At 37.1% G+C, this 10,617-nt stretch overlaps 1 protein-coding gene across 3 annotated transcripts in view; it reads right to left on the reverse strand.

Moving 5' to 3' along the window:
- The window catches only part of FAM135A (family with sequence similarity 135, member A), a 153,737-nt gene that overhangs the window by 3,776 nt on the left and 139,344 nt on the right, over nucleotides 1–10,617 (reverse strand). For all 3 annotated transcript variants that reach the window (XM_010848500.1, XM_010848498.1, XM_010848499.1), the window contains one exon: nucleotides 5,542–5,655. In XM_010848500.1, coding sequence (XP_010846802.1) covers nucleotides 5,542–5,655 — 114 coding nt within the window. The remainder of the gene's footprint in view (nucleotides 1–5,541; nucleotides 5,656–10,617) is intronic.

Below are 10,617 nucleotides of genomic sequence, written 5' to 3' on the forward strand. Positions count from 1 at the left end.
GCTAAAGAAGGCTTTCTTATCTCTTCTTTCTATTCTTTGGAACTCTGCATTCAGATGTTTCTATCTTTCCTTTTCTCCTTTGCTGTTCACTTCTCTTCTTTTCACAGCTATTTGTAAGGCCTCCCCAGACAGCCATTTTGCTTTTTTGCATTTCTTTTCCATGGGGATGGTCTTGATCCCTGTCTCCTGTACAATGTCATGAACCTCATTCCATAGTTCATTACGCACTCTATCTATCAGATATAGGCCCTTAAATCTATTTCTCACTTCCACTGTATAATCATAAGGGATTTGATTTAGGTCATACCTGAATGGTCTAGTGGTTTTCCCTACTTTCTTCAATATCAGTCTGAATTTGGCAATAAGGAGTTCATGGTCTGAGCCACAGTCAGCTCCCTGTCTTGTTTTTGCTGACTGTATAGAGCTTCTCCATCTTTGGCTGCAAAGAACATAATCAATCTGATTTCAGTGTTGACCATCTGGTGATGTCCATGTATAGAGTCTTCTCTTGTGTTGTTAGAAGAGGGTGTTTGTTATGACCAGTGCATTTTCTTAGCAAAACTCTATTGTCTTTGCCCTGCTTCACTGTGTATTCCAAGGCCAAATTTGCCTGTTACTCCATGTGTTTCTTGACTTCCTACTTTTGCATTCCAGTCCCCTATAATGAAAAGGACATCTTTTTTGGGTGTTAGTTCTAAGAGGTCTTGTAGGTCTTCATAGAACTGTTCAACTTCAGCTTCTTCAGCGTTACTGGTTGGAGCATAGACTTGGATTACTGTGATATTGAATGGTTTGCCTTGGAAACGAACAGAGATCATTCTGTTGTTTTTGAGATTGCATCCAAGTACTGCATTTCGGACTCTTTTGTAGACCATGATGGCTACTCCATTTCTTCTGAGTTTCAGGTATACATTGATTCTATATTTTCATAGCTTATACTCCATTTAAAGTTACTATAAAATATTGGCTACATTCCCTGTAATGTATATTCTTGTGTCTTCTCAGGTAGTATCAGTGGTCAAGAAGCCCCCTGCCAATGCAGGAGACATAAGATACATGGGTTCGATCCCTGAGTTGGGAAGATCCCCTGGAGAAGGGCATGGCAACCCAGTAGTTTTGCCTGGAAAACCCCATGGACAGAGGAGCCTGGTAGGGTAGAGTCCATAGGGTCGCTAAGAATCCTTAGACACAACTGAAGCAACTTAGCATGCATGTATATTCTTATAGTTTGTTTTACACATAGTAGTTTGTATCTACCCATGTCTTGCCCATCCTTCTCCCCAGTGGTAATCACTAGTTTGTTCTTTGTAGCTGTGAATTTGTTTCTTGTTATATTTAATCATTTGCTTTATTTTTTAGATTCCACATATAAGTGATAACACGTTGTACATTTATCTTTCTCTGACTTATTTCACTAAGCATACAAATGGTAATATTCCATTCTTTTAAGTGGCTGAGTAATATTCCATCATATATATGTATCACATCTTCTTTATTGATTCATCTATTAATGGACACATGTTGCTTCCATATCTTGACTACTATAAACAATGCTGCTATGAGTATCGGGTGCATGTATCTTTTGGAATCCGCGTTTTCTTTCTCTTTGGCAATATACCCAGAAGTGGAATTACTGGATCATATGGTAGTTCTATTTTTAATTTTTTGAAGAAACTCCATATTGTTTGCCACAATGGCTGAACCAGTTTACATTCCCACTACAAATGTACAGTTGAGTTCAGTTCAGTTGCTCAGTCATGTCCAACTCTGTGACCCCATGAATCGCAGCACGCCAGGCCTCCCTGTCCATCAACAATTCCCGGAGTCCACTCAGACTCACATCCATCGAGTCAGTGATGCCATCCAGCCATCTCATCTTCTGTCATCCCCTCTTCTCCTGCCCCCAATCCCTCCCAGCATCAGTCTTTGCCAATGAGTCGACTCTTCGCATGAGGTGGCCGAAGTACTGGAGTTTCAGCTTCAGCATCATTCCCTCCAAAGAAATCCCAGGGCTGATCTTCAGAATGGATTGGTTGGATCTCCCTGCAGTCCAAGGGACTCTCAAGAGTCTTCTGCAACACCACAGTTCAAAAGCATCAATTCTTTGGCGCTCAGCCTTCTTCACAGTCCAACTCTCACATCCATACATGACCACTGGGGGTTCCCTTTTCTCACATTCTCACCAACATTTGTCATGGTGATCTTGATTTGCATTTCCCTGATGATTAGCAATGCTGAGTGGCTTTTCATGTACCTGTTGGCCATCTGTATGTTTTCTTTGGAGAAATGTCTGTTCAAGTATTCTGCCCATTTTATAATCAGTTTGTTTTTGTTTTTGATGTTGAGTTGTATGAACTGTTTATATAATTTGGTTTACTGGTCATATCATTTGCGAGTATTTTCTCCCATTCAGCAGGTGGTCTTTTTGTTTTTTGATGGTTTCCTTTGCTGTGCATGAGCATTAACACTGAAAGTTTTATTTAGGTCTCATTTATTTTTGCTTTTGTGGGTTCTTTACCACTAACACCAGTTGGGAAGCCCATTGAGAGGTGACAGATGCAAATACTGCTATGACTTGTGTCAAAGAGTGTTCTTTTTTTTTTTTTGCCTATGTTTTCTTATAGGACTTTTATGGTTTCTGATCTTATATCTTTAACCCATTTTGAGTTTAATTTTTTATATGTTGTGAGAAAATGTTCTATTTTCATCTTTTTACATGTAGCTGCCCAGTTTTTCCAGTACCACTTATTGAAGAGACGATCTTTTCCCCATTGTATGTCTTTGCCTCTTTTGTCACAGATTAACTGACCATAGGTATATGGGTTTATGTCTGGGGACTCTATTCTGTTCCATTGATCTCTGTGGCTGTTTTTTGCCAGCACCGTGGTGTTTTGATTACTGTAGTTTTATAGCATAGTCTGAAGTCAGGGAGTGTGACTGTCCAGCTTTGCTTTTTCCTCGAGACTGCTTTGGTTATCTGGGATCTTTTTTGGTTGTGTATAAATTTTAGGATTATTTGTTCTAGTTCTGTGAAAAATGCCACTGGTATGTTGATGAGGATCATTTTGAACCTATAAATTGCCTGGGGGAGTATAGACATTTTAACAGTGTTAATTCTTCCAATCCATGGATATCTTTCCATTTCTTTCTATCATCTTCAACTTCCTTCATCAGCATTTCATAGTTTTCAGAATATAGGTCTTTCATCTCATTGGTTAAGTTTATTCCTAGGGATTTTGTTTTTGATGCAATTTCAAACAGGACTGTTGCTTTCTCTTTCTTACAGTTCACTATCAGTGTATAGAAAAGCAAATAGTATCATGACATCTGCAAACAGTAACAGTTTTACTTCTTCTCTTCTAGTTTGGATGACTTTTATTTCTTTTTCTGTCTAATTGCTATGAGTTTTGTTTTTCAGTCACTCAGTCATGTCCAACTCTTTGTGACTCCATGCACTACAACATGCCAGGCTTCTCTGTCCTTCATCATCTCCTGGAGCTTTCTCAAACTCATGTTCATTGAGTTGGTAATGTCATCCAACCATCTCGTCCTCTGTCATCCTCTTCTCTGCCTTCAATCTTTCCCAGCATCAGGGTCTTTCCCAGTGAGTTGGCTCTTTGCATCAGGTGGCCAAAGTCTGGGAGCTTCAGCCTCAACATCAGTCCCTACAAAGAATATTCAGGATTGATGTCCTTTAGGATTGACTGGTTTGATCTCCTTGTAGTCCAAGGGACTCTCAAGAATCGTCTCCAACCCCACAGTTCAAAAGCATCAATTCTTCAGCACTCAGCCTTCTTTATGGCCCAACTCTCACATCCATATATGAAAAACCATAGCTTCGAATACAGGGGCCTTTCATCTCATTGGTTAAGTTTATTCCTAGGGATTTTGTTTTTGATGCAATTTCAAACAGGACTGTTTTCTTGCTTTCTCTTTCTTACAGTTCATTATCAGTGTATAGAAAAGCAAATAGTATCATGACATCTGCAAACAATAACAGTTTTACTTCTTCTCTTCTAGTTTGGATGACTTTTATTTCTTTTTCTGATTGCTGTGAGTTGTTGTTTTTCAGTTGCTCAGTCATGTCCGACTCTTTGTCAGTAAAGTAATATCTCTACTTTTTAAATGTGCTGTCTAGGTGTGTCATAGGTTTTCTTCCAAGGAGCAAGCGTCTTTTAATTTCATGGCTGTAGTGATTTGGAAGCCCAAGAAAATAAAGTCTGTCAGTGTTTCCATTGTTTCCGCATCTATTTGCCATGAAGTGCTGGGACCAGAGTCCATGATCTTAGTTTTCTCGACTTTCAATACTATTTGAATAAAAGTGGTAAGAGTGGATTTATTCCTGATCTTAGAGGAAATACTTTTAGCTTTCACCATTGAATATGAAGTTAGCTTTGGGTTTTGTTTCCCATAAATTATGTTGATATATTCTCTTTATACTCACTGTGACGAGTTTTCATCATGAATGGACGGTGAATTTTGTCACACTTTTCAGCATCAATTGAGATGATCATGTGTTTTTTATCATTTGTTAATGTGATGTATCACATCAATTAATTTGCAGATAATGAACTATCCTTGCATCCCTAGAATAAGTCCCACTTTTGATGTGTGATCCCTTTAATACATTGTTGAATTTGGTTTGCTAATATTTTGTTGAGGATTTTTGCTTGTATGTTCATCAATGATACTGGCTTGTAATTTTCCTTTTTTGTGGTGCCTTTGTCCAGTTTTGGTATCAGGGTGATGCTGGCTTTGTAGAATAATGTAAATCTTTCTTCACATTCAATTTTTAGAATAGTTTGAGGATAGCTATTACCTCTATTCAAACTTTTGGTCGAATTCACCAATGAATCTGTGTGATCCTGTACTTTTATTTGTTGGGAGGGTTTTTTTTTTCTTCTGATTAAATTCCACTGCTGGTAATTATGTTCATATTTTCTATTTCTTCCTGTTTCAGTCTGTGGAGATTTTACATTTCTAGAAATGTATCAATTTCTTTTAGGTTGTTCATTTTATTGGTGTATGATTGTTCACAGTCTCTTAGGATCTTTGTATTTCTGTGGTGTCAGATGTTGTAACTATTCCACTTTCATTTCTCATTTTATTTTGGTCCTCTCTTTTTTTCTTGACTAGTCTGCTTGCTGCCAACAAGTATAGTTACTTTACTCTTTGACTAAAAGTAAAGTATTGCCAAACATGCAGCATGACCTTTACTGCAACCACCAATCCCAAGAAACCAGAGGAAACTGAAGCACAAATTACTTCTGAAGCAGTAAAATGGAGAACTATTTGTAATTATATGAAAAAGGGATTTCAAAAGAACAACTACAGTTTCACTGGCCAAAACATCTTACATGGTAGAAGAAAACAGATGAAGGAAAATGGAGAAAGGATAGCTGTTACTATCAGCAGGTGGAAAAGGAAGTCAGAGGAAAGCAAGGACAAGAGAAAGGAGAGAGAACACGAATGCAAGAAAAATTTGGGAGAGACTCATAGGTAGACAGAACTCTCTTAAATATTTCTAATTTACTTCGTTACCTGACTGTTTGTCCTTCAAAGCTGTCTTGCACATTTCAATGCGGGCAGAATGATAAGGAACATAGCGATCTTGCAGAGATCCCACTAGGACAACATTTCTGAAGTAGTGAAGCCCTGTGAAGAAAAAAATACTGAGTTACAGTGCAACAATTTACCAGATTATACGTAACTTACTAGTATCATATTAAGTGACCATAAATGTACTTCCTCAGTAGTATTAAGTTTATGCCTTTTTAAGTACCCGATGAATTCCTTCTCCAAATTACTAGGTATTCTCTACCAAAACCGCCAGTTTCATTTACGTAGTTTAGGTGCTGATATGAGAACTGTGTGTCTGCACTGAGAGAGGGCAAGCGTTGTGGTATGGGGGTGAGGGAGAAACTGGATAGGTGAACTGAAATTTTACCATAATGTTCTTATTTCATAGTCTTATTTCCAAAGGATATTCATCAATATTCAGAATTATTTCCCAAGGTAACAAAAGTACACTCTTCCATAAAAACAAAACACTCTGTACAAAATCATTTAAAGCTGACTTTTTACTTTAAGTTTGCATTTGACCATTGCCCAATATTACTTATATTTTCTCCTTATTTAAGCATGATGTCAAGATAATAAATACTTTGAATTTTTAATAAAAAATTTTATGATCTACTCAATAGACTTTTTGTTAGGTCTATTTAAATTTTTTAATTTTTCAGTAAACTAGGTGAATTTAGGGCTTGTGTCCTTGGGATGCTTTGCTAAATAACTCATTTAAATACTGAAACTACATTCCTGACCACTTTAGTACTAGTGATGTTCTAATTTTACTATCTGGCTCAGACCAGTAAATACAAAATAAAATTTTATGTGATTAATTAAATAAGGTACAAATAGATATTGGTAACACATTATAATTGGTTATTTAGTACATAAAATTTTGTTCTGGAATGTTCCAGAATAAAATTTTGATACTTTTTGTGCCCTGAAATTCAGATTCTTAGAGACAGTCAATTGTGGGGACTACTTTGGATCCAGAATATAAAAAGCTTTCATAGAAGCTCCCTGTCTTCTCTGGAACTTAAGGACCCTAATGATGAAGAGTTTAGACTGACACACAGCCAGGTGAAATGGTATATACCTTCTGTGCCAAATGTAAGGTCATCCCTTCTTTTGTCAATGAGAAGATACTACTTTGTGGCCACTTGAATATACAAAATTCTAGGAATGTAAGTGAAATAACAGAATGGCTATAATAGGAATTAACTCAGTTGCGTAAATATTTTAAAAATTATATTTTAGAAAGATTAAGAAAAGATTTTCCCCATCATTCTCACATTTCATGAGACAAATTCATTTCCCTCTGACATTATTTGAAACCAATGCCTTCACTGGCACGACTCTGGGAATCATCTGTGTGAACTAAGCAGAGGTCTTAGAGCTGGCATACACTTACCCTTTGGGGTAATTTAAGACTCCATGGGGCAGATAAGCATTTACATCTTTAAGAAAATTGGTTTCTACATCCCAGCTTCCATATGAGCACTTTTCTAAAAATGATTTTTCCTTCTCCTACCTTATGAGAGAAAGATATTTTTTTCTCCAATCTATTTCTCCAATCTATTTCAGATCTTCTTATGGTACATACCCAGGGAGAATCAAGCCAAAAATGAATGAAGTCTTACTTTCTCTTACAAAAAGTTTGATTTGATAGATTGTTTGACAGTTAAGAAATGACTGTGTCAATTAGATGTCATGGCACATATTTCCCACAAATTAATTTATAGCTCTAAGTCTTTACATGTTTATGAAAATACAGTAAATGTATACTACCTCACATGCCAGAAAATATATCCATTGCAACTATTTAAAATTATAGAAAATAGTTGTAGGTATCACTATAAAATTATACAAGGGGATACAAACTGTTTCAAAATTCTTTTAAGGGGTCAACAAGCCAAAAAATGTGAAAGCCACCATCCCATGGCACATCATTTTCACTTCTAACCCAGTTACCTTAGGTGCTGTGCTTCCTAAATCTGACAGTTAACTGAAACTTTATCCTGAGCTGCATGAAACCAGCCATTTAACAGCAGAGTTGGCTTTTTCTATTACCTAACATGTGTGTCCTCTGTAAAGGCAACCACACTGCACAGCTCCGGGGGCATCACTCCCATCACATTGACAGGAAGGATGCTGCACAGCCTGTGGCAGCCTTGCTCAGTAATGTTTCTGTACTTTTTCTCAAAACACCAGCATCTTTTACATTTTTACCAGTATGTAAAATATTACATATCTCTCATGTTAAAAAAAGTCACTCACTCAACAAATCTGTCCTTGGACTTTATGCTCCCCTCCAATTACCACCCCATTTACTGGCACTCTATTTCTATAGTTTATATTATAAAAATTATAGTCATTTAATTAAAATTTAAATATATTTTCCCAAAAAATCACTCTTTGCAGAGATTCTGCTGTGCTTCTACAGAAATAATGGCATTCAGGCTCAGAATCACTGCTTCAGATGATTTAGATCCTTGAGAGGAGCACTGGTGTCTCCTAGGTTCAGGCAGCTTGGTGGAGTGGAAGTACGCAAACCAAGAAAAGAGGAGGGGGTGTCCAAGAAACCCTTATGCTCTTTGATTCCATGATAAAATAAATACAATCAAAGACACTAACATCAATATAGATACATGATACTGTCATATTTTAAAATGTGATTTCCAAGATAGCACTGTACTTTAAAAAGCCACCGTACTTTAAAAATGCATTTTAAATTGAATTATTTTAATAACATGTTTTCAACAACAATGTATTTATTAATGATAATGAGCATCCTGTATGGAGCCTACTTTTTGCATCAGCCAAGTGAAACAGACTCTGGCCTCTTTTTTGAGTCTTTTGTTTCCATTCCTGTGTAGCAGTGTTGGCTGGAGAGGGCAGCAGCTCAAAGAGAAACATGGTGGTCCCCGAGGTGCAGTACTGCTGGGAATCATGGCAGCACTTCATCTGAGCAAAATCCAGCTGATGGACACATCTCAGGGCTGTGTCTGGGGAGCCTTGTACCGTAGGTTCATCCTCTGTGTACCTGCACTGACTCTACCTGCTCAAAGACAGCCTTGTCCACTGACCTTCACTCAGCCCAAGGTGACTAATTCTTGGTTGAAAAGTTACCTCTAACTTGGTAAAGTAATACTCTTTTCCCCTCTGTAGAATGAGATAGTTTAACTAGAAAAGTTTCTAAATATTTTAGCTGCTTTTCAGGATTGCCATGAAAGATAAAAAGTAAATGTTCAAAATTTTTCTGGACTGTATAATTACATGACTTATGTATGAATGAACATTATAAATTTCATCTTCATTATTTTAGTCTTCCTGATACTTTTGACTGCTCATTTGTTTTTCCTGAAAAATTTAATGAGCTTTAAAGCAATTCACTGGAGAATCCCAAGGATAGAGGAGCCTGGTGGGCTATAGTCCATAGGGTCATAAAGAGTCAGACACAATTGAAGCGACTTAGCACGCACACACAAAGCAATTCATATTGACTCATCTCTGTTTTATTTTCTGGAATTGACAAAAATAGCTGTTTTGAACCGGTGGTTTTACACCTCAGGGAACATTTAGTAGTGTCCAGAGACAATGCTGTTTCTCACAAGCAGGGGCTAGGACATGAAGGGCTAAGGTGTGTTTGCACTATTTATTGGGCAGAGACCAGGGATGCTGCTAAACATCCTACAATGCACAGGACAGACCCTGACAACAAAGAACATTCAGCCCAGAATATCCAAAGTGCTGAGAGGTTGAGAAATCCTGTGCTTTCTAAAGGGACATATTCTACACAGTATTAAACTGTTCTTATTTTCACTCATTTATTTAAAACACATTTGAAAGAATTCACTTCTTAAAATGTGAGTTGATGCTGATGCTTTCCTATACTTTCAGAAACAAAATACAAATGTTAATTACAAATCAAGTCATACCTATTATACCTATTATTAAACGTCTCTGTAAATTACTGGAAGCAGTAATTTAGGACAGAATATCTGTCATCTGTAAAGACTATTTTTTTAATCTCCTAGTCAATAGTAGTAGCCACTCTTTTTAATCACCTATGTTTCCTTGCCTGAGTTCCATACATATTTCACAAAAAAAAAAAAAAAAAATAAACGTCTCTGTAATCTGCTGTAAGAAAAAATTATTTTGTGCCAAAGTGGTACTGCAAGAGACTTCTTTAATTGTTATATTTTATTTGTCAGAATTCAACAGCTGGTAAAGAGAGTCTAAGCAGATATATTTGCTGCTAAGTCACTTCAGTCGTGTCTGACTCTGTGCGACCCCAGAGACAGCAGCCCACCAGGCTCCCCCGTCCCTGGGATTCTCCAGGCAAGAACACTGGAGTGGGTTGCCATTTCCTTCTCCAAGCAGATATATTTAGGAAGATCTTAAAATAAGGATATTTTGTTTTTGAAATTCTAACAATGGATAGTTTGTTCTTTGGCTATTTTTGAGGCCTCATCATGGAATGCTGGGAGCACCCCGACCCTTCTTTCTCTGTGAACCTGACCATTCAGTACCGCTGTCACCTAATCTACAGCTTACCTTCCACATTGCTCTAGTTCTAGCTTTTGATTAAGGAAAGTTATTATCCAATGATATGTTGCAGAGATAAAAAAGACTGTTTCAAAATGAAGACCCACGGGGGAGGCCTTGCTTAAAAAAGGGAAGAGGGTAGGAGTCTGATTTTGCTTTAGACAGGTGATTTTAGGCTTTCTCAAAAGAACAGGAAACTGGCCGTTCAGAAGAAACAAAAGCAATAATCAGACCAAGGCATCCAAGACGTTGTATTTAGCTTTAGCAAATTAAAGTATAACAGAACAGTTATCACCAGGGCTCCTGTTTAAAAATACCTGCGAATGGCATACTGGCTAAGTAAATTGGTTAAGTAAATGCTGCTCTATGTGTTCCTGTTTTATTAATATTTACTTAAAGTTTCTGACGTGAACCCATCTACTTCTATCTTGTGAATAAAGAATTATACGTACATATACAGGTGTAGAGGTTTCCTAGGAATTGACTACTCATATTTCATTG

This window comes from Bison bison, unplaced genomic scaffold (genome assembly GCF_000754665.1).
Source record: "Bison bison bison isolate TAMUID 2011002044 unplaced genomic scaffold, Bison_UMD1.0 scf7180017864268, whole genome shotgun sequence".
Taxonomy (NCBI): Eukaryota; Metazoa; Chordata; class Mammalia; order Artiodactyla; family Bovidae; genus Bison; species Bison bison.